At 41.1% G+C, this 23,118-nt stretch overlaps 1 protein-coding gene across 1 annotated transcript in view; it reads right to left on the bottom strand.

Moving 5' to 3' along the window:
• FAT3 (FAT atypical cadherin 3) overlaps nucleotides 1-23,118 on the bottom strand; it is a 408,669-nt gene that overhangs the window by 13,760 nt on the left and 371,791 nt on the right. The window contains exons 25-26 of the mRNA XM_084532289.1: nucleotides 3,165-3,318; nucleotides 1,397-2,052 (exon numbers count right to left, since the gene is read on the bottom strand). Of these exons, the coding sequence (XP_084388415.1) occupies nucleotides 1,397-2,052; nucleotides 3,165-3,318 (810 nt within the window). The remainder of the gene's footprint in view (nucleotides 1-1,396; nucleotides 2,053-3,164; nucleotides 3,319-23,118) is intronic.

The raw sequence follows: 23,118 nt of genomic DNA, 5'->3' as shown, positions 1-23,118 counted from the left end.
TCAGATAGAGGAATTGACCCATTGGTCACGAAGGCAGCTGATGACAATACCCAGATTTCTGAAGGGTTTGAAGCCCAAACAGTCTCTTGAGTAGCTAACACCATCATAATTTAGGAATAAACATCTGTATTCAGATACTTTTGATACCACGTAGTCTCAGTGGCAAAGAAAATGATGACTTTAAAAATGTGGTATAAACATCTTATACAAGAGATTACAGTTGCATTTATCTTTACTGTCCATTTTCTAACTTGAGAGCCTTTTTATAGGCTCACTCAAAGCTCAGAAAAGTTATTGGGCATCTTTTTATTTACATCAGTGGCCCTTGGATCCACCATAAATGTAGAGTAGATTATGCTACAATTTAAATTGTTTTTCATCACAGACATTTAGTCTTGACAGCTCTTCTACAGTTCAGAAATGTAACTGCAGCCTGTGGTATAAGTTCACATGTAATTAAAAACAGACATTCAAATACACATTCTATGAGTGATAACAAGGAAAACACATCATTCACAGTAAGCACTGAGAGACAGATGTGTTAGTTAATTATGAATGAACACACTCAGGTGCTGCAAACAGTCAATCCAGGTAAGTACAGCTCTCCACCTGCTATCTGTAGATATTTCTACCCAGCATGGGGCACCTGCATATAGTAACAGCTGATTTACTCCTGCTGAGAAGCAGGGTATATAGTGGATGGAGTGAGTGCTGCAGTAATGAAGCTGCACTGATTCAACTCATTGACAGCTGAGGTCCATCCCCATGGTGTGGCATCATGCTGTGCAGAAATTCATGCAGATACCAGAAGCGTCAGTGGCAAGAGCACCCAAGAGAATACAGAACAGAGCACGTATGGAGGCTTACGTGCTGATACTTTCAATCAGCAGAACTATATTTAATGGCTAAAAAGGTCAACCACAACACAATTGTGAAATACAGCCTGAAGGAATGAAAAATGCTCTATTCTTTCACTAGAAGACCTTGGCCAATGTGCTGCCTTAGATGAAAATGTGGAGGTTGGATATGAGGCAGTGCTAGGTTCCTCTCTCTGATGTCTGTTCTTATTCCCTAAAACAATAAGGCAAAAAAAAAAATCCTAGATCATGGAGTTTTAGTTGACAATTTTGATCAAAGTTGTGTCGCAACGGGGTTGAACACTCATTAGGAAATATTAAAAAGAGGAAGCATGGCTAAGAAAAGAAACCCTGTGCTCTGCTAAGGCAAACATCTCTCAAATAAATCAAATCCCTTCTTTGAGAAATATAACAATTTGAAGTTTGTTAGCCTTCAGGATAGAGCATTAAGTGTAGCTGTGCTGCTCTACCAGCTGCACCCTGAAAAAGACCCCTAGCTATGGTGGGGAAGAATGAGGACATCATGCAGTGCTACTTACTTTCTGTCCCAGCATCCCACGTGCTCTTCCTGATGGAGTCACAGTCGGAGCGACAGGGAGACACGGCGGGCAGGTTGGGAGCCACGCTGCACACCACAACACCCCGCCTGGCTGTCAGGATTCGAGGGGACTCGGGATGAAACGTTGTCATCTCCTGGTGCTCCACGCCAAGCCCATCCACTATCTTGTCCAGGTTATTCCGCGAGTCACTCTGGAAGCACGGGGTATAGGCCATTGGCCTAACGGGCACCTGTGGAGGCCCAACCTCTTGGTAGATGTTCCTGCTGTCGCCGCTGTTCCTGATGTTCTTGAACTGGATGCCGTTGCTCTTGTTGAGCAGGGCGGCAGTGGCTGGATCCTGTACAAGCGTGATGTTATTGCGGGAGTAGTTCTTCCTGAACACTTTCTTGCGAAAAATGATAAAGAGGACGATCAACACAAATATGACAAACAGGACCACAGCTATTCCTATCAGCTCCTCCTTGCCGACGTATGAATGCCCAGCTTGTATATTGGGAACCACCACAGGGCGAAGACCACAGTATTGTCCCACATAACCAGGCGTGCAGTTACACAGAAATGAACCAAATATGTTGACACAGGAGCCACCATTTTCACATTCTTCCCTTTCACACTCATTGATATCTTCTTCACACCTTAAAAGAAGAAAAGGAGAACATAGGGTCTGGGGAACACTTAGCAAACAGCCCAGCTTATAAGTGGTGACTTATCTTCTCAAAGTGGTACAGCTACAGTGAACAACTTGCTGGTGCTTGGCAAATTATCATATTATTATCATATTATTTAATGGCATTTAAATTTTTCTGCAGCTATTCCATGGCTTTTTAAGACAATAAAATGAAAATGTCAAGACTGAAATAAGAGTTTAAAACATCGGATAGGAAAAGGCTCCTTGATCCTAATAAGGCTCACAGAATGTATTAGAAAATATCAGAACTTTTATATCATTTTTGGACCATAGGATGGGATTCAATATAAATATCAGGGGGATTCAAGGAAAAAACAGAGTTGAGAAAAAATGTAGTAAAAATATTCAGAGACTACTAATTTGAGAGAAGAGGAGAATATACTGACTTCTACAATTTATTTAGGACTGGAGATAGAATGAGCAAATATTAGAGAAGTGGGAAGAAAAAATACAGGAACCCTAAACAGAGAGAAATGGGGAGAAGAACAAGTGATCAACAAAAACGCAAAAGAAAATAAAAAGTCCAAACAGACAAAGCAAATGAGAAAAAGGCAGAAAGTGGGTCAGAGGATTTTTTGTTTCTACAGCAAGTATATATATGATCAAGGTTTGAATTTAAAAAATGAATGCAATCTATTAGGTTTTTATGCTAGGTCTAAGGTGACTGAAACTGATCCATTAAAAAAAATATATTACATACCAGCTACCACAGATTTTAATGGATTTATCAAAAAGCCTCTAACAGTGAAAACCATTTGAAGATCATAGCCTGAAACAAAACTTTGGAGCCAAGTTCAGAAACCTCATGGATTTCTCATCTCTCTTTAGCTTGCACTTGTTATAAGGACTAACTTTGGGGTTGTTCTTTTTGTGGAGGAATCAAAGAATCGTCTAGGTTATAAAAGACCTTCAAGATTATCAAGTCTAACCATTAACCCAACCTACTGAGTCCCATCACTAAACCACGTCCCTTAGTTGAGTACAAAATGGCTAATCAGAAAATAAATCCCATCAGTGAACTGAGATGCTCCCGTTGCCCACCTGGGAAAGTTTACTTACGTTACTCCAGTCAGGCCATTCTTGCAGTTGCAGATGAAAGCGTTGCCAATGGGATCGCATGAGCCTCCATTCCGGCAGGGATTTGGGAAGCAGGCTGTGATCTCTGATTCACAATTTCTTCCAGTAAACTGGGAGAGGCAATTGCACTGGTAGCCTGGGAGACAAGGGACACAAAGAAATACATCAGAAGCCCACCGCTGTTATCTATCTAGAAGCAAGGGAATCCATTTGGCTATTGTCCTGGGGGGGAAAGAGGATGTTTATAGACATTCTGGTACATCTCCATGGTCCACACTAATTTCAGTAGAATATTTGCTTATCTCAGATGTCTGAGCAATTGGAGCTTATTTCTACAAGCAGGGGCAAAAGCAATCAGTGCAGCTCAAACTACTCTGAACATCATTCATGTAAGAATAAATGTCCTCTGTGAACAACCTTGGTTGTGGTAAATATTCTGGATATGCGATATATCTCTCACTTTTTTTGAAACAAAAGACCATATTTTTCAATAGTAGCAGCCAACACTTCTGTTGGGGCTCTATCAAAGATCAAACACATGAGCTGAGAGCTCTTCTACATCTGCCTTTTACAAGGACAACACAGCAGGGATGTGACTGAAATAATAAAACACCTGATAGTGACACAATGCTTTCATAAGGTGCATCATGCAGGCACGAACTATAAACTTCATAGCACCAGCTGAACTGGGCAACACCACCTCTAATCAGAGCTGATTAGGTGCCATGTGTGCTATTAAGAGATTGATTAATCACTAGCTGCAGTAAATCATGTGTAGCACCACTCAAGTGGAGGGGGACTCTACAGAGGATCAAAGTCTTTCTTCCACGCTTCTTGCAGAGAGCAACATCACTCAGAAACAGTTCCTGAAACCATCAATTCAACACCCAAGTACCAAATGTCAATCTTTTTTTTTTTTTTTTTTCCCCCCCTTGTGACTTCATATGGCAGAATGACATTGATAAGAACCTTATTTAAGATCATAAAGAAATCCAGTGAGACAATGCATATCTTTATGTTGTGAACTGGATATTGATATCTGAGTGCTTCTTCACTTGAAAAGAGCAAGGAACACCTACTTTCAAAATCTAAGTGTCCCAAACCAATGCGTAGGCAAGTTTCAAGCTTCAGTTATGGGATTCTCAAACCAAAGCAACTGAAAATGGCGTATTAAGCACCTGTAACAAGGAATCTTCCTGCCATTAATACTGTTGAACCTAGAGCTGAAACGGTTCAATGCAGCTCAATTCAATGTCAAAATTACAGGAGATAAAGCTGGTATACCTGAAATACTGTGTCACAGTGGTGAGATTTTAAAACTCTTTTTTTTTTTTTTAAAATCCCTATATCTACACATTTGAAATATATATATGCATTCTCCTAGTTCTAGGAAACAAGGCAGGAGTTTCTGGCACAGTTACAAGAAAGAGAATTTCACATCAACAGTACAGAGAAGCCCAGTGGTGGTATGAGGCTAAAGTAATTCTGAATTAGGACCCACACATCTTTTATGTCCTATCCAGTTCAATTCACCCTGCTCAGTTACCCTAATTGAATTTTTTCATGAGGACAGCTTTAGAGAACAAACTTGGAACCAGATTTACTGGCTTATTGAGTCAAGAGTCCAATCCCATCTAACTGAAGATATATGAAGTAGATACTCAAATACAATGCTGTTTCATTGTCATGATCGAAAATAAAAAAAAAAAAAAAAAAAAAGGAAATAGAAGCACTGTTGTTTTTTTAAAGTTGCAGAATTAAGAAAAGAAACAATTCCACTTTAAGGATTCCTAGAAGTCGTGTTTTGGACAGCACAAGAAAGATGGGATTATTTTTGGTGTCTTATACACATCTCACTCAAACAATGCCAACAGCTTCCTGGACCCGTAGAGAGCTGGGATTGAAGAATTACAAAATTGTGACTGCAGCAGGCATCACATTTTGATGCCATTCTTACAAAAGGTTCATTATTAGCTGGTAAAATACCTGATCTAGAAATGCCTGAGGTAGAAATCATAACATGAATAAGTAAGGCTGTTTCAGTGCTACTTTTTATGACTGAACAGTGACATCTATGGTTCAAAAATTTACAGTAATGTTTTGTATACTTTTATGGTCTCAGGGAGTTTAAGTGAAATGAAAATGTTCAGTGTTTGTTGCCTTATGTAATAGCAGAATAGATCTGTTCTTTTATTTGTTAACTGACATTTTAAAATGATATAACTTTAAAGTGACTTTAAAAAACAGCTTTCTGCACCCATGTTGCTAGTTGGCAGTCAGCAGGAAGACAAAGCCTTCAAATCATTCTTAACACCTCTTCTATTTGTTTCAGCTGCACTTAAGTTCTGGGTTGTCATCCTCTAACACATTCTGTTACATTTATTCACTGCAGACAACCTGAGAATTTGATTCCTTTTTTTTTTTAGTTGAAAAAAATCCTTTTTCCAATAAGTATAAAAGGAAGATGGACTTATTATTATCATTGCCAATTGTTTATAATAGAGATGCACTAATTTCAGTTAGCATTTGGTATCAAGAGGAGATAAAAGTGAATGTATCAGATGGGTCAGAGCTCTACTGGGTGATGTATGAGCAAAACTGAAATGAATAGTCTGCTTACGAAAGTCAACATTCTTGACTGAAGTTGATTTAATGATGGTGCAACGCAGTCAGATATTTGAAGGCTGAAGTATTCGGCATGGATTCTAAGTCTAGGGATCAAAGTTAGTAATAAAAAGGCAACAAAGCTAGGAATAAAAAGGCAATAAAACAAGGCAGTGTTAAATTACAATATTTATCACTGACTTTTCTTCCTTTTAGAAGTGCTGCCATACACCTGCCAATGCTGAGCCACTGGCAAAAGACATCAAACTTTCCCATGACACACACACACTCAGAGCTGTGAGGCATTCATCCGGGAGGGCTCCAGCACAGCAAAGCATATGTCCAAATCCATGGAGTAGGGAAGCGAAGAGCCGATACGATGGCTCAGTTCACAGCATGGGTTGACTCGGCCAGCAGACTTGCCAGACCTTTTATGCGTTTCCAAACCTCTCGGCAGAGGCTGTAATTTTGCCTGGTGCTGCACATTGTGGCCACATGGCCGTGGACAAAGTGCAATCCTAAATAAAACCTTTTTGGTCAGGACTGCATCCTAGGTCTAACGAAGAATTTTTATTACATTTTTATTTTAATATCCAGGCAATGTATCATGTATTTCTTCTCATCTGTTTAATGCAAGAATAATAAGCAAACTTCCCATGTCCAAGGACAACACAGCTGAAGAAAAGGCCAAGTGCCCCTGTCCTCTCAGTCCAAAAAGAACATTACTCTTTCAAGAAATCTTGGGCTTGCTCCTGTTCACAATGAAGGCACTGGAAATCTTGGAAATTCATCAACATTTAAGATCATACAGTCCATCTGGCTTCCCTCCAAGAAATATGAATATTTCATTTTGCATACTGATGCTGAAGAATGTTGATACGCATTCTCCAAGGCAGCAAATCTTGTGCTGTCACCATTGCATGGCTTCAGAGGGAACCAGCAGAGGAAGACAGAAAGCTCTGACAAGCACATGTAGTAGGGTAGGACCAATGCTCCCAGCATGTGCCACAACAGCCTGTACCAACAGCTGACCTATAAGGAACCACAAGCAATGAACAATACTATTGCCCAACACTTACACAGACATACCCCTCTACTGCCTACATGTAGTTTTGGGCATTCCAGTTCTTTTATTAGGTTTCTCTCATGCTCATTCACTAATCTGAGTGTGTCCTCCTCTATCCCTCCTCAGGTAGCTGTGTCACATCCTCTGACTCCAGCAGCTTCTCTTCTTGACTTCTTGATATGTCCCTCTTCAGTCATGTAAAGAGTCAAGAAAAAAAGGGCTTTTTCAGCTCAGACTTTACTGAAGAGCAACAAGCGGAATGTGAGGACACCACACAGGCTTCCTGTCTATACCTATGTTTGCTTGGCACTTGGTAAGCAGCGACAGTGGCAAAAGGCAGGCACCATGCCATCAGCAGATGGGATGCTGTTATGCAGTGAACATCTCTGTTGGTAGAATTCCCAGCCTGAGCATCTGAATGTCTGTCTATCCTCAGGTTTACTTGGCTTTATTGAAGAGGACGCTCCTAACTGCTGCCAATTCTTTTTTTGAACATGTGTATGCTTCTCTTTCTATCTATCACATGCAAGAGGAGCTGGCTTTTATTTGCTATGTGCATTCGCTTTTGCATTTGATCTCCCCATGTAGTTTCTTCTCCTGCTGTGCTGCTAGACCTGACAAACTCAATGTCAAGAAACAGGCCTGCCCTTGGCCCTGCTTACATAGTGTCTTGTGGTAAGTTAACTGATGGGAAAGCTGAAGGTGAAAAACATCTTTCACAACATTTATGTTTTGGTGTGTTTAGAGATATACCTGGCCAGCTTCAAGAACCGTGTATTCTTCAGCCATACATATTCCTGCCACTTCAGATTAAACTTAAATGTCTTCAAAGAGATGATCATTGCTTTATGTTACAACTTGGTAGGGAAATGAGCCTCAGCCTATGTTGAACTGGTGTTTTCTATGACAGGATTAGTGTGTATTTGCTTTGAAACTGTGAATCTAAATCCAGATGTCTAAAAGCATAGCTACAAATAAGATTGAAATAATCAAGAATATGTAAAAAACTTTAAAAATGAACTGATGCACATTTGGTACTAACTCATGTCACAGCATTTTGTTTTGTTTGTGTTTGTGTGAAAGAGACACCCAGAATAGAGAGCTGGTGAATTCACAGCTATGGCAGTAATCCACACATTTTCCCCGATGTCATTATTACCAACTATCTAGACCTCAAAAACACCCATGTGGTTGATGTTGCCAACTTGCTTTAAAATGTATTAAAATCACCACCTAGGTACCATGCCACATTTTTCCTCCCATTGGATTTTAACTCTGTTCATAAAAACATAAAATGAAGGAAGAAAAAACGAGGAAAAAAAAAAAAAAAAAGCACTGACTTTCTGTCCTTACACTGTGCCCACAGTCCTTGACTTCCTTGATATTTTTGCTCAAATGCTTCCTATTCAAATAAAATTGCCTACTCATATAAGCCATTTACTTCAATCAAAGCCAGATGTATATAGGACTGATCACATTAAAAGGAAGTAACTATACTTCTAATTGCAGGCTTTACAAGTACGAGGTTTTCTCTGTGGTTGGAAAGCTTGGCGCAGTATTCAGATTTGATTACAGTAAAGCTTTCTATTGCTGTGATTGCTCATGTTGTTATTCAAGCAGATAAACATACACTTACTATTGGCAGAACTAGTAATGCCACTCTATTATTAAGGTTGTGTGACATTTCCCATTTTAAGACCTCGTATTCAGCAGCTTATAGCTTAACCACACTTTAAACACTTGGTTGAGTTTTCTTGGGAAATTTCAGTCCGAAGAGCCAAGTTGTTAAGGAACGCGAGGCAGTTTGTCAGGTTTCAAAATGCTAACAGCTTTCTTTAAAAATAGCTTTACTGACCCATACTTAAGGGCAGAGACTAAAAATCTGGAAGAATGTGGTCTACATTACAGGGTTGTGGTTTCCAATGGCTCCAAGAAAACTGTACTAAAGCTGAAGTCTCCTTTTGCTGGGATTCTCCTGATTGTTAGCAGCACTACTGGTGAGTGTTTTTCCCCCTTTCCCAGGCCCTTTTAAGCATGCATGAGATGTCCCCGTGGGGTTCCAGGACACACTGTACCCTGTTTCAGCTTTAAACAGATAGCACTCGACATCTACTGCTGCCACGGGACTTAATTCAGACCTGTGGAAACATGTGAGAGCAAGCTGAGGTTCCTGTTGTGGCCACTGGTCCAGAAATCAGATTTTGGAAGCAGAGAAGCTCTTCTGTGCTCCCAGCGATGTCTCAGAGCATCTGAGCTATCTATGCATCCTCCTGTAGCCTAAGATCCCCATCTTGTCCTCCTGTTCCATACCTTCACACTCCTCGTGCATACAAAGCACCACTTTAGCAATTCCCAAAACAGGGCCATAATATTACCCTATTCCCATAGCTGCGGCATGAACTAAACAGCAGTCAGAGGCAGCTTTTTATTAACGGGGAACAGGACAGTAGGCATTTACACTGAAAGGAAGAACTCACAACAGGAGTACTATTACCGAGTTTGCATTTTAGATGATCAATTTATGCAAATTGTGTGTAAATTAGACACGGCCCCTTTGATTTCAGGTGTCTAGCCAGCAACTTTCATGTTACAATGTTGGATAACCTTTAGTTGACTGTTTTCTTTTAAAGTTAGCTACAAATATGTGCTTTCTTTTTCTCTCTCTTAATTTCCTTATAAAGCACAGTAGGGTGTTTTTTTTTTTTTTAAGAAAAAGGATGTTAACAGCATATGAAATCTGCTCTGTAAAATTCATATTAAAGAATTCATTTATTAAAATAAATCCTATTATTATTCCAAGGGACCATTATTCTCCAGAAATGCTAATAGGAAGAAAATATCATATTAGTATGATATTAGTATTAGTAAAGAGATCTTGATGCTACTGAACGCCCTGGGACTGGAAATGTGACTTTGCTTGCACAGTGTATTTTTAAACATTTCCTCTTCCAGAAAGCTGCTGTTTCCTTTCTTAAGATAAAAAAAAATGAAGATTTATTACATTTTTATTCTATTTTAAATGAAATCCATTTGCTAACGTCTATGTCAGCGAATACAATGTCTGGCGATTCTTAAATGCACATTGCAATTTGTGGCTCCGTAACTAGCATTTGCAGTGCTGTTGGGCTCTCTGCTCTAAGGAATTTAATTACATGGTCTTTTTGTGCATGGAGGACACTAGCAACAGAATTGTTTTGCCTGGTGGAAAAAAAAAAAAACCTGCCCATGACTTCTCCTGACGGGGCTGGGCTACAGAACCACCGATGTACAGTCAGGGCCCATTGCGCTGGAATTATGGCTTTATAACAATCCCGTATTTACATACGCTGCTGAGGCAGTAAAAACAGCAAACAGATTTTTGAACGGCAGGCAGCTGAAACATCCCCACAGGGCACATGCCCCCTCACCGAGGCAGGAAGGCAGGCAAGTTAAATCAGCTCTGCATCTGCATTCCAGCAGCGAGTTATGTTGACAAGAAAACTGTGTGTGCCATTTCAGTAATAAAATGGGTCCAACCTTCAGAGCCACTGGTTTCTCCCCACCCCACTGCTCCCCTCAGTGTGAACTGGCATGCACAGGGAGCTGGGAAAAAAACACACACAATTGCTGTGAAGCAGTTCATTAGAAAGGTTTCAATTTACTCATCACTAGATCGTTGAGCAATACTGTAAATAGGCTTAAATAAAATCAATAGAAGGAGTTGTTCTCATGCTTCCTAGGATGCTAACTTAGGGAATGGTTAACCTCATTTATTAAGCATGGAGTCTGAATCAAAGCTGTGTTATGTCCATATACATATTATAGACCTATTTCCTAGGGATTTACGTAGTTTTTAAATAATTCTATCAGTGGCGGCAGCATCCTTCTTCCTCAGGATGAATTTATTTGCCCTTGTTGTGCAGCTCTCCTTTTCTTGCCTTCCCTCAGTAAATAAAGACCTATAATGGCAAAAGCAAGCAGCAGCATCCATACTTGTGCTGCACAGCCCTGTGTCTCATTGCTCCCACCTGACTGCACATCTCCATCCACCAACAGCAACGCCGATGGCACCCCTGCTGCACCCTTCACCCTGCTCACTACAACCCAAGGCAGGGTAGCAGCCCAGCCTCTAACATTTAGCAGGCAGAAGTGCTTGCTGGGCCAAACTATAAATAAATCCCAAATGAGCTGTGGACTTATTCTGCCTGTGGCTGCACAAGACACCCCAGAAAACAGCGTGGCTACACCCTGTGCTCTGCAGAAGCACAATCCAGCTCCTCCACTCAGTACAAACTCCTCTGTTGAAGTGCACTGTTAAATTTTTGGAGGGAGATACGAGATCACTGGCATCTATGTACTGTTGGAGTTCAGGACAGGCATAAATGTATGCATATATGTATTTAATTATTTTTACTAAAAAGGCATGGCTTGAAGATGGCCCAGGGTTTCTTAAGGTAGAAGGGTCAGAGCCACAAAATCAACTAACTATGGAGGACAATGAAAGTAAATGCTGGCACAGGAGATGACAGCTGAATCGAAGCCAAGGATCCAGAGGGGATGCTAGCTGAGACCTCGGCATCAGAAATCCACACTGCTGGGGCTTACTATATAAGGACAGAAAACTTCTGTCTGACAGTCAGTTTTGCTCATCAGATTTCAGCCTTGAAAACTAAATTAAACCGTTCTAAGGCTTAGGAGGTTTCTGAAGTTTAGGAACAAATAAATAAATGAGTAAATAAATAAATAACCAACAAAAGCAGTTCTGTGAACAGGACCTTCACAAAAATACCCAAATTAAAAGCACCACACAGGTTGGGCACAGAAAATCTCAGTCTTGGTGAGGGGTTGGAAGGACTTTAGAAGATACTGGTGCCAGCATTAGGATGCATGGGGAGGACAGGGAACGTGTCCTGCAGCTTCCTCCAGGTGTGCAGGTTTCAAAGACATTCTGAAGTAACAGCCAAACACTCAGCTAAGAAAATGAGCTAGAGAGTGCAGCAAAACACCTACTCCTGGGGGAACTAGGAGGGAAATATGAGAGTGAGGCTGAAAACAATGAAAAGCAGAAATTACATTTACAGGTATGGGGGAACTGCATAGACACCGTTAAGCAAAAAGCCCTGGACAGTGGTTAGATGGTTCATAAAAAAAGCCTAGCGGGATTTTCCCTAGGGAAACATGAACCAAACCACTAACAATAAGTGAATGGAAAGCTCTCTGCTTCCAGAAGACCTCCCTATTAAGCATCCTCCTTTCTGGACTGGAAAATGTCCTTGCCGGGACACGGGGAACATCAGATCTTGTCAGTTCACTGTGGCAAATTTTTAGTTTGCCAGAAAAGGTGAATAACACTTTCTGCTAATACAGTGTAGGAAACTGGATGGGAAAGCTGTACACTGCAGAGATAGAACAGCCCTACAAAAAAAGGCCCTGTATGTATGCCATTCGCTTTTTTCCTACTAAGATATTCTTACGGTCAGGGTACCTTGTGCATTAGATAACTAGGTAGTAAGTCACTATCACCAAATCACGCAAGTCACTGTATAACCACTGGATAGTAAAACCCTAACATGAGCACCGTTTAAATCAATGCCCTATAAACTTTGGTATTACTCAGACCTTGAAGCACTCAGGCCTCCAAGGAAGCTGTAAAATATACTTCTGGGGGTTTATAATAGTGCGGACTCACTCTTCTACATGCAGACATGGAATCAAATTACGTAGTCACAAAAGGTGTTTGTAGACAGCTCAGTAATTATTTCTGACAGCTTCAGAAACAGAGAAGGGCAACAGTACCGCTGCATCTGTGATGGACGTTCGAAATCACCATCTTCGTGTACAACCTTCGATGCTGTAAATGGATCCTGAAAAATCCAGCTGAGCATTACAGTAATTGCAATTCTATTGGTTTCTATAGAAATAGGATTATCCTAACAGCCAATAAATCAATTTCCTCCTGGAATACTAATGCAATGAGAAGGGGCATGGTTTCACCCTTATTTATAGAGCAAACAGCTTTTACACAATTTGCAATATCCATCAGAGTTTTATAGAGTTCATTAGATTTTTTTGTTTTTTTCAAACATGCTGCTGCATAAAGCCATCTCCGACAATAAATTGTAGAGGAAAACGAGGGGGAAAAGCCATAAAGTAATGCAAAATATTTACCACCAGATGGCACGCTCGTACAGGTGCCGCCGTTCTGGCAGGGATGCCTCTCGCAGGCGTCGGGGTAGAGGACACAGCCAAGCTTTAATTCAGTCAGGCCAACCACTTCTGCAAAGCTGCTGCGTTTGTTTTGGAGCGGCAGCTCGTTGTTATTTAGGACAACTGAATCCAGGCAGCCCTGAAAGCCGCTCAAGACCTGCGTCGTTCTCTTGTCGGTCAGGCTGCGGACGTTATCCACTTGGACCTGGGCTCCGAAATAGACGGAGCTATCCGTGCTGAGAGTCTGGAAGTAGAGGGGGGCTTTGCGGCGCTCCACGTAGCTGTCGTCCAGGGACAAGCTTGTGAAATTGCGATTCAGCTCCAGGAAGACAGAATGCCAGCTTCCGTCGTTGACGGCCCTGCCAGAAATCCCCAGGATTCCCGGGCCGCTCCCGCAGTCCAACTGGAACCAGAGTTTGCCATCCACAATCTGCAGGAGGAGAACAGAAATCAAAGTGCTTCAGACACTCAGACGTCTTGTAACACGCTCTCAGAGAGAATCTGCAAACACAGAGGATTTCCAGTCTCTGTACAGTGCTAAAGATGTCTCCTACATGACGCTGAAATAGCAAAAGCTGTGCCTTTATCATCAGCAATAAACAAACAGTGGTTAACCATTACTACTTAGAATTCACCAAAAGCCAGTTACTGTAGGCAAACTGCAAATACGGAGAAAATACAGAAATATAGCTGCGAAACACATGGGAAGACCGGGAACCCAGGGTGTCTCACTGAACAGGGCATGGACCACAGGACTCCTGGTCTGCTGTAGTGCTGCTGCTATGCCGTCGTGCTTCTCTGTGCAAGTCCTGCTGTCCACATGTGTGCTGCATTTGTGCTGTTGGTGGTTGATGCTACCAGACAGTGCCTCAGGGCAAGCAGCCACCTCTGACGGAGAGAGATGAAGTCAATGATCACTGCTATCAGCTGTGATGTTACGTGCTCTGGTCACGCATGAATCCCGTGCTTCCATAACCTTTTAGAGCATCTCAGCAAGGTGTGCATTTGTCCCTAAGTTCAGTTCCTCTAGGGATAACAGTGATATCAATGGGGAAGGGGACACCATCAGGAACACTGAGGTTAAGCCAAGAGATGGTGCAGCACTGCCTGAGGGTGGCAAGGCTAACGGGAACATTTATGATGCTCCAGGGAGCACTGAGAGTTCAGGAGCACATCCAAAATACTTGTATACCAACACACAGTATGAAGAATGAATGGGACAAAGTGGAAGTTCTGGTCCTTTTCCAGAGCTATGATACCATTGCTACCAGTGGGATGACTCCCACAGCTGGAGTGCTAGGAGGGACAGGCAGAGCAGGCGAGGTGGAGGTGTTGTGCTGTCCAAAAAGGAGAGATGTGGCTGTACAGCCTTTGTCTTGAGGATGGTGCAGCAGAGAGCCTCTGGGTGAGGTTTATGGGGACAGACAGCAAAGCAGATTTCATCCTGGATATCTACTATTGACAGCCCACCCAGCATGACAGCACAGATGAGCCATTTTATATGCAATTAGGGGAAATCTCTGGATCAGTTGCCCTCATCCTTAGGGAAGATTCCTTCTTCAGAGCCATATGCTGGAAATATACTGCTATGACCAGCAAGCCTGGGAAATGCCTAAAGCATGTTGGAGATAACTTCCTGACACAAGCACTTAGTGAGCCAAGGAGGAAAGGTGCCCTCCTGAACCTGCTGGTTGGGTAGAAAAGGCTGACTGATGTTCCATGCCTATCAGTGCTCAAGAGACATTTGGATAATGCCCTCAATAACATGATTTATCTTTTGGTTTGCCTTGAACTGGTCAGATAGTTGGACTTGATCTGTGTAGGTCCCTTCCAACTGAGCTATTCTAGTTCCAGTTCTAATTCTAATATTCTGGTTTGCCAGAAGTCAGTTATTTTCCAGGGAGGCTATGCTATCTGCTCTGCATATACCTCATGTAAGACAGCTTCCAGTTTTCCTCTTTTCCTCATGTTTATGCTGGTTTCATGGCTTTAGAACAACTTTTGTGACTTCTTATGATTGAGACACTAGAACAGGTTGCCTAGAGAAATTGCGGATGCCTCATCATTAGAAGTGTTCCAGGTCAGGTTGGACAGGGCTTTGAGCAGCCTGGTCTCGTGAAAGATCTCTGCCCATGTCAGGGGTTTGGACTAGATCTTTCACAGTCCATGCCAACCCAAACTATTCTATTATTCTGTGATTCTATTTTACGATTCCTCCCTCATGCCCCTTGTCCAGGAGGGTGGCTATAAAGGGAATATGGCTGACAAGTGCTAGGCAATTGGCAAGCTGGAGTGCTGGAGGAGAATGGGATGTAGATGTGCTTCCCATTTAATCTGCCCATGCATTGACTATAAAATACTATAGCCCTTCCCCCCTGATAGGGAAGGTCTAAAAGTAAAATCCATCAAGAACTATCTTATGACATATTAATTGGATTCAAGCTATCTGAAAGTTCTTGTAATTATTTTACCTTGATGCCATAATCTAAGATTTATTTATTCCTGCAAACCCCATCTCAAGACAGTTCTGTCCCATTATTTATCCCTCTGAAAAGCTCAAGGTGCTGTGTCCTTTTGCAGCCTTCCCTGCAGCACAAACTGTGCTGTGCACCACCTTGCCCATAACACAATGCTATTGCTCTCCTCTAGCAAAGCAGGGGTGCAACAGCTGTCAATTGCTCATAGGCCAAAATACTTGAGACCATACATTTTACTCTAGGCAAAGAAATACTCCTCAGATTACAGTCTGAGTACTGTTTGCCACTTGCCAGTGCTCCAGTCTTCACTAAACTTAAGTCTATATCATACATTAAAGCACAAGTTCCCCCTTGATAATCATACTATTGTTATTGTCAGCACTTTACTGCCCTTGGAGGTTCACAAAACTACTTGGAGAAAAACTATGGGTAAAACCTTGACTTCTCATGATCTCTGGACTTCGTGTCTCCACTTTCCAGATCTTAGTCTCATAACCAGTTGAATTTGAACCAGGGTGTAACCTGAAGCCAAGCCACATGGTCCAGGTGGGGTGCCACCACACCACACTGCTCCACTGCTCTGCAATTGCTTGGACAGGGCAGATGCAGACACCAAACACAGTGAGCTCCACACAAATGCCCACTACCTAAAATATTCTGAATAGCATGAGGGATGAACAGCATGTTGAAGGAGCCAAAAGAACAAGAATTAGGTCCTGCTACGGGCAAGTGGTTATATTGAAGTCCTTGACCTGTAGGATGTAATGAAACTGAGAAGAAATGAGGTCTGTGATAGTAACACATGTTTGAGGGATGGATGTTGCTTGGTACTCCTACAGCTCAATCAAAAAAAGGCTAATGGATGCATAGAAAAGTAAGTCTGGACCATTTTTCATTAGAAAGTCTTTTCTCAAAGGACTCAGAACTCAGCTATAAACTATTTCTGTAGATTGAAATTAGGCCTATTAATGGATCTGCTCAGGAGGAATCTCAGTAAACAAGATGCCCTGAGATGATTTCCTGAGATGGTGCAATAGCTTTACTTTTCTCTGTGCAACAAAATAGTCCACAAACCTTGAAGGTGCTGCTCAGAAAGCATGGTCTGTCTCAACAGGAATACAAATCGCACAGAAAAATACATGCCAACATATTACACTATGAAAAATGGCCATCATTGGATAGCAGTTAACTTTCCTCTTATTCTAAAGATTTTTTCCTATGGAAACTGTACTACTGATTGTATATGACATACATATACCTCCCCTAAGACTACTTATACCCTGAAGGACCTACTGCCTGCATGTCTATTGCCCTTATTCACAGAACATGCTTTTCCAATTATCTTTATAAATACAACACCACATATGAGCACCTGGGATAAATATTGCAACATTTATATATGGGAAACGATGATGTATAAGATTCACCATTAAAATATGTTTTATACATCTTTCTCATCCATTTTTATTTCTTTTTGCCAGCAGATGATCTGACATACACGATAAATGTATATTATCTGAAACGCTGTGCTTCCTTCCTTTTATTAAAAAGGCACTAGTGACCCCCACCTTAGGCTAGAGTGAAAGATGGGAAGGATGGTCCAATTTGCAGTACTAGCCTAAGATATGATAGATATGCATGGGAATCCACACTCTGCTACACTCTTCCTCTGGGATCTCAAGCAAGTCATTATTTTCAGGTCTCCATCGGTAAAACAAGGGTAACATCATTTCCCTACCTCACACCAGTGCTTTATGGATAAATACATTAAAGACTCTGACATGCACAGAATCCCCTAGCACTGGGACCATAAAAATAGTTTTATTAAATGGATGGTCACAGGCCTTGCTGTAGTGGGGCAGAGAGGAATTATTTGTCCCCTGCTGGCCCCGAGCCTCTAACAAGGTTGAGGAACACCGGAGGGCTCCTGTCCTGCATACTCAGCAGCTAGGCTGGCAGGGCAGGGAGGAGAAAGGTCTGCTGCAGAAGGGCAGAAAGACATCTCCTCCCCTAAGCACTGAGAATTCAGCTGCAGAACTTCGATTCAGCAGTTAATTCCTGTGATTCCTCCTAACTGATGTAACGTCAGGGGCACTGTTTCATCCTCAAAGAGGAATCCTAGGTTATAGCCTGGACTTTGGTACCATGAAAAGCTGAACTTTAAGTAAACTTCTGACCAAATGAGGTACATGCAAACAAATAGTATGGAAATCCAATAAAAGACCAATGCTTGTGCCAGGGCTCAGCGGTTATCCAGACAATAACCTCAGAGAGATGACTAGACTGACTGACAATTCGTAGCACCAGACTCTCAGCTCAGGACTGAACGTGTGACACTGCTTTTTTCTCCAGCTATGTAAAAAACAAACAAACAAAAAAAAAACCACAGCAGAAAGCTTGAGTTATTCTGTCTTACAGCAGAGACCTGAAAACCCTGCAGCCCCTTGGTAATGCAGAGACCCTCTGCATCTAGATGAAACTTAGGAGATGCTGCTTCAACCACAGGGACACACAATTCCCATGGCGCTTCCAGCTGCCCACCTCTGAAAGCTTTCTGGGCTCAGTTATACTGCCTCTCATTGCACTCATTAGGACAGTGAGGTAAATGCACACTTAAACATGTATGCTCTTGTAGACACAAAGTTCCTCACATATAAAGTGGGCAGAGAAGTACAAAGAACGGAGACGGCTCCAAAAGGTGATGCAATCTGTTACATTTCAGTGGTTTCATTCAATGAGCAAAATGGAGCCAAGCACATACTGTAAATTATATTAGAATATTAGCCTGGCTAAGATGTTTGGCTAACATTCATATTTGTGTATCAACATAGGTAATAAAATGATCAAATGGTTCTTCTGAGACCACCTTAGGCTCACACAGTCCATCTGCAGTCACACACCATGGATACAGCATGCTGCCTACTAATCTATCTGGGGAAATATTTCGTTAGCTGAATTACATTTCGGGTTCGTTTGTGTAAAACGGTATATTTAATTAAAATATTACTTGTTTCAACTCCAGCCATAGCTGGGATCATATCCAAGCTTCAGTCTTATCCAGCATAAGCCATGCAGCAGTAATGCATTAAAATGTATAATACACACTTAACTAAACCATGCAAAGTTTCACATTAACTGCCTGGACGGGAGAACATATGCTTGCCTTTTACCATTTAACAGCTATGTTTCTGGAATGAGGAGAAACTCTTCCTTTACCTATTTTTAATCCTTTGAGTTTTAGAAATCAAATCAAATCTCCACTATATTCCTTTAAAAAATGAAATAAACTGTGGAATTTTCTTTTGGAATGGCCTCATTACGTTTTAAATTGTTAACTTTTATTTTTCCCAGATAGATGCTACATAGGAAAAAGGAAATGGTGATGCTGTTTTCGGCATATGAAATCCTCCAAAGGAAAAAAAAAATAGCCATCGACCTGCATCTCATTTTGCTCCAATTGTCTTAAAAGCAGGAGCGCACAATGAAAAAATGGCCAACCTCTCAAAATCGATGGATGAGCTGCTTTATTTGAAACAGCTGAATAAATAACACCCTTATTATATTGTATCAACACAGTGTAGCTGGTAGGCTTTCAGCAAAGTAGTAGACGGGCAGTTTGCTCTATGGAATTGATTATTCATCCAAGGACACCGTGCTATGATTATGAAATATTTCCATCACTAAAGTTATCATAAATGTATGAGTTCACAAAATTAAGCTGGTCATTTAAACAGTGAAAACCATACTGCAGCATTAATTTTTAAATAGACTGCAACAGGGGAGACTTGCTTGAAAAAAATCAATGCCACTATACACCCCAACAATAATGTTGGCTTCTGCCTGTTCTCCCATGGGTTTGTACTATGTGGTGGGTCTAAACTTCTTCCAACTCCACCTTCGTTTGGGGTTTAGTGTTGGTGCTGGGCCTTCTGGTGCTAAACAAGCAACATACTTAAGTATATGCTTAAAATTAAGTTATGTGAGCAGTTCCAATTGCCTTCAAATACAGGAAGTTAAGCAAGTGATTAAGTGCTTTGCTGGAGTGGTGCCAAGGTGCTCAAAAGAGCACAGGATCCCATCCTTTATCATTTATTTGGAAAGCTTCTCCTCATGTTTAATTTAATTGAAAGCAATGCTCAAATGATAACAACTTCACATTTATAGACCTCTAATTAATCTACTCAATGGCCTCGTTTCTGAGAGCCTCCCTATCTCACAACATACGTACTTGGTTAACAGAAAAAAAAAGAGAAAGCTTAACCTCTGGATTACAAATGAAAAAATATAAGCTCAGAAGATCTAAGGGTAACTTACCTGAAAACATTGGAGTAAGGGATCCCCAAAGTGCAGTTCATGAGTAAGTTGATATCCTTGAAGAGTCCTGCTAGGGCCACATCCCTTGAGCAGAATGCCACTTGTCTACCATTGAGCACCTTTGTGAGACCTTAGTCTGATGCTTCTCTGCTATATGAGCTTCATGAACAAAATTAGGAATTCCTGACCTTTTAAGTGATACCACATCTCCAAAACCACACCAAATGTAATGCTTTTCTTTTCCTTAAACCTCGTGCTTATAGAATCCAAGGGACAGATCTGGGAAAGGACTTACTTCAACAGAAAATCCTGCCCTACCTAAAAGATGAAAAGCAAGGTGTTAGACTCTAGGAGGGGAATTCCCTGTGTCATTCCCTGCCGGATGCATTGGAGATAATGGCACTCTTGCGTCTTAGCACTGCATACGTGACCCTGGAACTCACCCATCAGACACATGATGGGCCCAAAAATTAAGATTAAGTGTCATGAGATGGATTCAGATCCTTCCTTGCAGCTAGGAAGCAAAAAAAAAAAAAAAAAAAAAAAAAAAAAAAAAAAACACAACAAAAAACATGACCCTGAGATTGGCCTCTGAGACAGGAGCAGAACACCAACTGTTCTTGTCACTGCTCCTTCAATTATCATTTTGTCTTCCCAGTACCTTTCAAAGCAAAATGATTAAGTGATTGTGGGAAACCATGGCCAAAACCATGAAACTCCTAATCCGTAACTAGAACCCAACCCAGACCACTGCCATGTGGGGCTCTCTTATTTATTTTTATGTAACATCATGAATTTTTCGCTTTTGGCTCCAAAATTGCCTGGCTTCAGCTGGAGATTTCCACTCAATTGCCTACAACCCAAAGATTATCAAACTTCTCCAGAAGGAGAGCAGCCTGAGTTCAGTCCATCAGCATCAACACATCTCCCACTTTGCAGCAGAAGCACTACCCAAGTCATAGAGACAGAGGTAACAGGATAGTGAAGGAGCAATGGCAGGATTTAATCACTGCAGCTAGGTCTATTCCCAGAATACTGTCAGATGAGCTTCATGGGATGTCTGGTTCCGAAGTAGGCTTTGGTGGCTGGCTTAGCTGTTGCAATGGTGATTCTGGGCATGCTTTCTCCTAAAGCCTAGGATACCTGGGGCTCAGGGGTTACTTCCCTAACCAAAGCTCTACCGAACTGCAGTACAGGATGAATTTCCCCATGGAAATAACTTTTCCTACCACCAAAGCAAGGGTTAGTGTTTTTACTTTCATCCATGCCTTCCATAAAACTAGGAATAATAACAATGATAACAAAAATTGTAATAATCAACTCACTTAAAATAATTATGTGGAAAGGTAGATGTTATACTTGCACTGCAGAGTCCACTTGTTTGTAATATTTGAAATAAATGTTATCTAGAACAGGCATGATTTAAAACACCATCATCCTGACCTGTTGGACTCCCTAATCACTACAGTTTTATACACTAAACTCTAAAAAAATAAATTTTCCTATAAACACTCTAACACCATTTCAGTCTGCTTCTGTATCATCTACTACCATTTTCAAGTGGCACCTTTCACCAGGGCCATTTGTTATTTTTATAAGCATTTTTCAAAACTAAATTGCAACATTTCCTACTGATAGATACTAAGAGCAACCTCACTGGAGGCTTCAAAAAAGATCTTCCACCTTTCAGCTTTTTTTTTTTTTAACAAAAAGTATATTAAAAAGTTCAAACAGTGCCTTTCTACATGTCTCAAAGCAGACTTTAATCGTCTCATACAAATCTCAGCACTGCTGAGAGTTCCCAGAGAATGAAAGACAATACTCCTGCTGATGAAATATTTCAGTCCAACAGCTATAAAATCATTTGTTGCTTGTTAATAATAACTCATCTAGCAATTTTAACATTACCATTCAGCCAAAAGTGATGTGAAGATTGTAAATACAGACACAAAAGGCTCTGTGGCATCTCTCCCACTGCTGAATTACAGGACATGGCTGAGTTACCAAAGTCAGCATCTTCGTTTTGTACCCTACAGGCTCTAGCAGAAATACTACACACACATCTTGGATGAGCCCATCCCTCCTTTTCCATCCAGCAGATATTTGCCATTCAAAACAAACAAACAAACAAAAAACAAAACTCAACAAAGAATGAAAATGCACTGAGCTTATCAATTAAATATCGATCAGCTATCAATCTCCAGCTACCCCATGCCTCTCTGACAAATAATTTTAGTTCACATAAGGTAGAAATCTACATATTCAGTAGGAGACATGTTCTAAGCAGTTGGTTTCTGGAATTCACTCGACAGCAGCAATGGCATATTCTCTAACCACAGGCATGGACACAGGGGAAGAACAGCTATTTCAGCATGCCTTGTTTTGACTATATGGTAATATAAATGGCCAAATCTTACATCTTGTGCAGATTGGCTCCTGCATGCAGACACATATAATATTCTCATAATGAACAGTGCCCAATAGAGCATTTTCCAAGTAAAGTACCACTAACAAGCTGCTTTTTTGATTGTTGTTGTTGCTGCCATTGTCGAAATTGCTGTTTTTTCCCTGTTAGCATCAAACTGATCAGGCTTCATCTTCTAAATCTACAGCTGAAATGAGAACAACATTCCCCAAATCAAGAGCCAACAGGAAACATATAATCAAGAAAAAGAACTGCAGAAAAGATAAGTTATTTTAATTACCTTCAGAATTATACAGGGATTCGCTCTGGTGTACATTATAATCCCATTGCTTTGCAGAGTTCGCAGACGTAGAGCCAACTTGAATTCCTCTTTCTTGCTATTTTCAGAAACACGGTATTTAATGTAACTATTCCCAGCAAAGCTAAGGGAAGTGTGGCCTGAAATAATCATTTTGAAAAGACACGTTCTTTTAGTGACACATGAAAAAATTCCATAACTGTCAATCTAGTTAATTACAGCAAATGAGAATGAGTTTAGGATGAAACTTGTAAATAAACTCCAACCTTGATGGGGAAAAAAAGCTTGCACCTACTAGTATATATGGTATTTTTTCATGAAATTGTTTTTCAGTGGATGGGGGAAAGGTCTATTTCTCCATATTTATAATAAAAGAGGGTTTTCTCCAAGTGTTCAGCATTTTTAAGGTTATCTACCCCTGGTCACACCTCTCTCTCCTCACTTGTAACAGAGGGAGTTAAAGACAACCATGTTTGTACAGCAGGGAGTTGAATTATGGGTATAAAGTCTGGTGTGGGCAGATGGCAGCCAAACCTGTACAGTTAATTCCCTGCAACCACTGCCCA

Source organism: Aythya ferina (assembly GCF_964211825.1).
Source record: "Aythya ferina genome assembly, chromosome: 1".
Taxonomy (NCBI): Eukaryota; Metazoa; Chordata; class Aves; order Anseriformes; family Anatidae; genus Aythya; species Aythya ferina.
This window is presented reverse-complemented; position numbering and strand designations above follow the sequence as displayed.